A 3,815-nucleotide genomic window follows, 5' to 3' on the forward strand; every position below is an offset into this window, starting at 1 on the left:
GACTCCAGGAGCAGGCTCTCCACCCGCCTGGCCGAGAGGGTCTCCTGTCCCCGTGAGAGCAGGGGTGGGAGATAGACCACACGTCCCTAATCGCTTACCCTAATCGCTTCCTGGAGAGCAGGTTTCTGCAGAAAAAAGGAGACACACACGGCTCAGGAGACCCCAGAGAATCAGTCGGGGCCGACACGTCACGTGACCCCAGGAAGGACATTTAGCGTTCTCTAAACTCGCTCTGCTGCCCGTCCCAGCGCGGGGCCCGGGCAGGATCAGGCGAGGGTGTCCTCCCTACCATGGCGCGTGAGCGTGAAGATCTTCTCCGGGTCGAACCCTTTGTCTCTCGCGAACGTCTTAAAATCCTCCAGGGCCCCCTGGTTGTTCTCCGCCTCTCTTCCTGTCGGTGAAACCAGGAGATGCGAGGGTGAGGGGCAGAACGGGGGCAGGCTGGCATCTCCAGCCCAGCCTGGGGCAGAGATGGATGGGCCGCCGCAGAGCTTGGGCAAGAGACCATGTGCCCACGTCGGGGCTGGACCCCGAGGTCCCTCCGGCCGGGAGGAGGGCTCGGCTGGAAAGGGAGGACTGTGAGCTGTGAGCGTCCAGTGGGCACCGTGCGGCAGGCCTGGGAGGAATGGGGTGCTCTTCGTGAGCACACCTGGGGGTCTCCTGGAGTGAGGACGACCGGCAGGACCTGCCCAGCCACAGAGGAGAGCACTTCCCCTCGTGGCCCCTGGACCCCATGCCATCCCTGCTGGACTGACTTCCGCTGTGCTCCTGGCTGTGGGGAGCATGCAGGAGAGCCCCTGGGGACCCCTTGTCTTCAGGCCGAGACAGTCCTGATGCCCCAATACCTCCTTGAGCTCCCCCCATCCCGGAATTAAGCCCCAGGAGCTGGAATTTCCTTCCCTTGCAGCTCCATGCACACACTGCTCTTCTCCCCCGTGGGAGACCCCAAAGGAACGGTGCTGAAGTGGACGCTGCAAGGGGTGGTCCCTGTGAACGAGTGGCCCACCCAGTGACATTTGGATCCCTGTCCCCACAGTGGTCCTCTGCCCTCCTGTGTTCCCACTGCAGACACCGAGACTGGGAAACCCAGATCCTGAGCTCCGGGGATGGGAATGAGTGCTCCCTTCAGGAAAAGCAGTCGGAAGGAGCCGCCGGTGGCTTCTCCTAAGAGGAGGAGGCACGGGGAGGAGGGGGAGGGAGGAGGGTTTGCAGGCGCTGGGATGCGGGACCCTCACCCACGAGCTTCGCCATCCGGATCTGCTTCCCCCGGAGCTCGCCTTCACAGTAAAGCACGTAGTGGTCCATCACGTTCGACGGCGAGATGTACACCACGCGCCTGCCCTCGTCTGCGGAAGGACGGTGGCACGAGCTGAATAAGCCATGTGACCCTCCAGGAAGACCTGGAGCTCGCCCAGCGCCCAGCCTGGAGGACCCTCCAGTTTCCACATGCTCCCAGCTGCTCAGGCCGTGAGGTCTCCACCTCTTGAGGACCCAACACACTGGGAGAGCCAGAAAGAGGGTCACATCCCCAACCAACGGACCACAGAGAGGTTTCGGGGCATGGGGTTGGAGCATGGGGTGCTCAGTCCCCAACAACCAGGTGCGACTCTGCTCCTCGCCCCTGACGTGGGCACAGCCATAACCCAGCAGGGCCCCTGGGCAGTCCAGTCCCTCCTGGGACAATGTGTCCCTCCTGACTCTTAGTGTCAAGTGATCATATCTTCAGGGCAAACTGACCAGAGGGAGGAGAGGGTGTGCATTTAATGGGGTCAGAAAGGAGCGGGGCTTCTCAGGCTAAAATGCCTCCCCAGAAATGCGCAGGCTGCCCCCGGCTCCCCCAGTGTGTGGGACGCCACCCGGCTGGGCCTCCAGGACTCACCGGCCGTGTATTTGCCGGGCTCATTGGTTTTCTCCAGCACCAGTTTCGTCTCCTGGCACTGACCGCTCACCCTGGAACACAGAAGCCGCGTAGTGATGCTGCCCTGGGTGTGCCCACTTTGGAAACACAGCCAGCCCCGGTAGGGCCCCCGCCTTGGAGCAGCCATAGGGCAATGCCCATAGCAGCAGCCTGGGGTCCGAGGTGGGCCTGGCGGGGGAGCACGCTTCTCCCACCTCAAGTCCAGGCACTGGCTGGGCCTTCAGTCATGCGTGACAGCTCCCTGGGGCTCCCTCCAGGTGGGGGGTGGGGTGCAGCCCCCTCAATCAGCCAGCACTGCCCCTCACAGCCCACGAGGCCCATCCGCGGCCCCTCCCCTCCTCAGTGCCCTAAGTCTGGGGGTCTCTCCCCTGCACGGTGCCCCCGCATGAGGCACCCTCCATGGCGGTGCCCCCTCAAAGCTGCCAGGGCTGAGTGCTGTAGGAGGACCTGAGAAGGACACCGGCGTGGTCTGCCTGCCCCACAGATGCTGGCTCTCCTGGTGTGGGGAGGGAAGGCCGAGGGTCGTCACCAGCTACCCAGCCGGCTGACACTCACTTCACGGTCGCTTTGGCCTCCAGGTTGCCCCCCTCCAGGACCGTGAGGATCATGGGAGTCACCAACTCAGGCTTCTCCCCGGGAATCTCCTGGTCAGCGGTCACGGCCTTCAGATACCATTTCCCTGAGACCTGGGGATGTTCCCCCCATCAGGGCTCCGGCCGACCCCATGGCCTCCCCCTCCTGCTCTGCAGCCCCAGACTCTACCCCACCCCCAGGGCTGGGGGCTTGGAGCGCTTCCCAGCCCACCCCCCCCACCCCACCCCCAGCATACGCCCAGCACCCTCGCCAGACCCACCCAGATGCCAGCTCCCGGCCCCTGCAGGTCGGCGAGACCACCGGTGCCCTTGCTCCCAGGGGCCCTCTGCATCCTGGGACCATCGGGCACAGACCCCTCTGTCTGACCGTTCCCTCAGGGCCAGGGGTTAATGCCTGATCCTAAAATGAGTGTCTCTGCCCCTCCCCATGCCGCCTCCAGCCAGCCTGCCCCATCTGAGCCTCACGTCCGGAGTCTCCTCGCCCAAGGCCAGGGGGTCCTGGGCCTGCAGGGCAGCAATGAGGCTGAGGCCGATGGTCAGGAGCAGGGTCTTCATCTCCAGGGGTCTGTGCTCACGGCCACCTGACAGGTCACTTGCTGGGGTCGGAGAGGCTGTGCCGGCCTCTCACACAACCACCCTTTATACCCGCTGGCCCAGGGTCCCACGGGAACTTGGCACAGACAATTGACAATCCCTTCCTGGCCATAAACCGTGGCCAATTCCGCAGTGGAGCAGATGAAATGTCATTATTGTTGGACGTTGCTGAACGGCTCTGGTTAACCACGAAGGGTCATCGAGGCAGCGCCACCATCTAGAGGGACGTATCTGCAGGCAGCATCCGGGAGGGGCAGTCGGAGTGCAGGAGTGGAGGCTTCCGTGAGCAGAGGCACCGAGGGACGTGAGCGGTGCCAGCGGCCACCCTCCCGCCCGTCACCGCAGGCTGGGCTGACCTGCTCGCTGCCAGAGAGGATGTGGGCTGGACTTTAGAGCCACGGGCTTGGTCTCAGCTGGCCCTCCTGGGTCAGGCTACTTAACCTCAGATTCAGCATCAAGAAAGAGGGACCTACTATGTGAGCGTGACGACGGGTGTGTTTAAAGAGCATGTCTACACTCCTGACAAGATGTGCAATAAGTAGTCACTTTGACACACCCTCTCTGCTCCACGTACAGAGGAGCAGCAGATGAGAGATAAAGAATGCAAACCAGGACAGGTAGATGGAAATGTGAACATATGTATACACACACATAGACACACATGTGCACACATATGCACACACATTCACACATGCCTACACGCAGACACA

General features: G+C 62.8%; 1 protein-coding gene across 1 annotated transcript; it reads right to left on the reverse strand.

The window, feature by feature from the left end:
• Nucleotides 1-289: 289 nt before the first annotated feature.
• On the reverse strand, nucleotides 290-3,066 carry LOC124233688 (major allergen Can f 1-like; the record flags this gene model as incomplete). The annotated part of the gene is made up of 5 exons (XM_046650811.1): nucleotides 2,977-3,066; nucleotides 2,474-2,604; nucleotides 1,880-1,950; nucleotides 1,236-1,346; nucleotides 290-391 (listed from the first exon to the last, which is right to left on the reverse strand). Coding segments are annotated over exons 1-5 (505 nt in total), but the record flags the coding sequence as incomplete, so codon positions are not given.
• Nucleotides 3,067-3,815: the final 749 nt, after the last annotated feature.

The sequence above is a fragment of the Equus quagga genome, unplaced genomic scaffold, assembly GCF_021613505.1.
Source record: "Equus quagga isolate Etosha38 unplaced genomic scaffold, UCLA_HA_Equagga_1.0 209739_RagTag, whole genome shotgun sequence".
Lineage (NCBI taxonomy): Eukaryota > Metazoa > Chordata > Mammalia > Perissodactyla > Equidae > Equus > Equus quagga.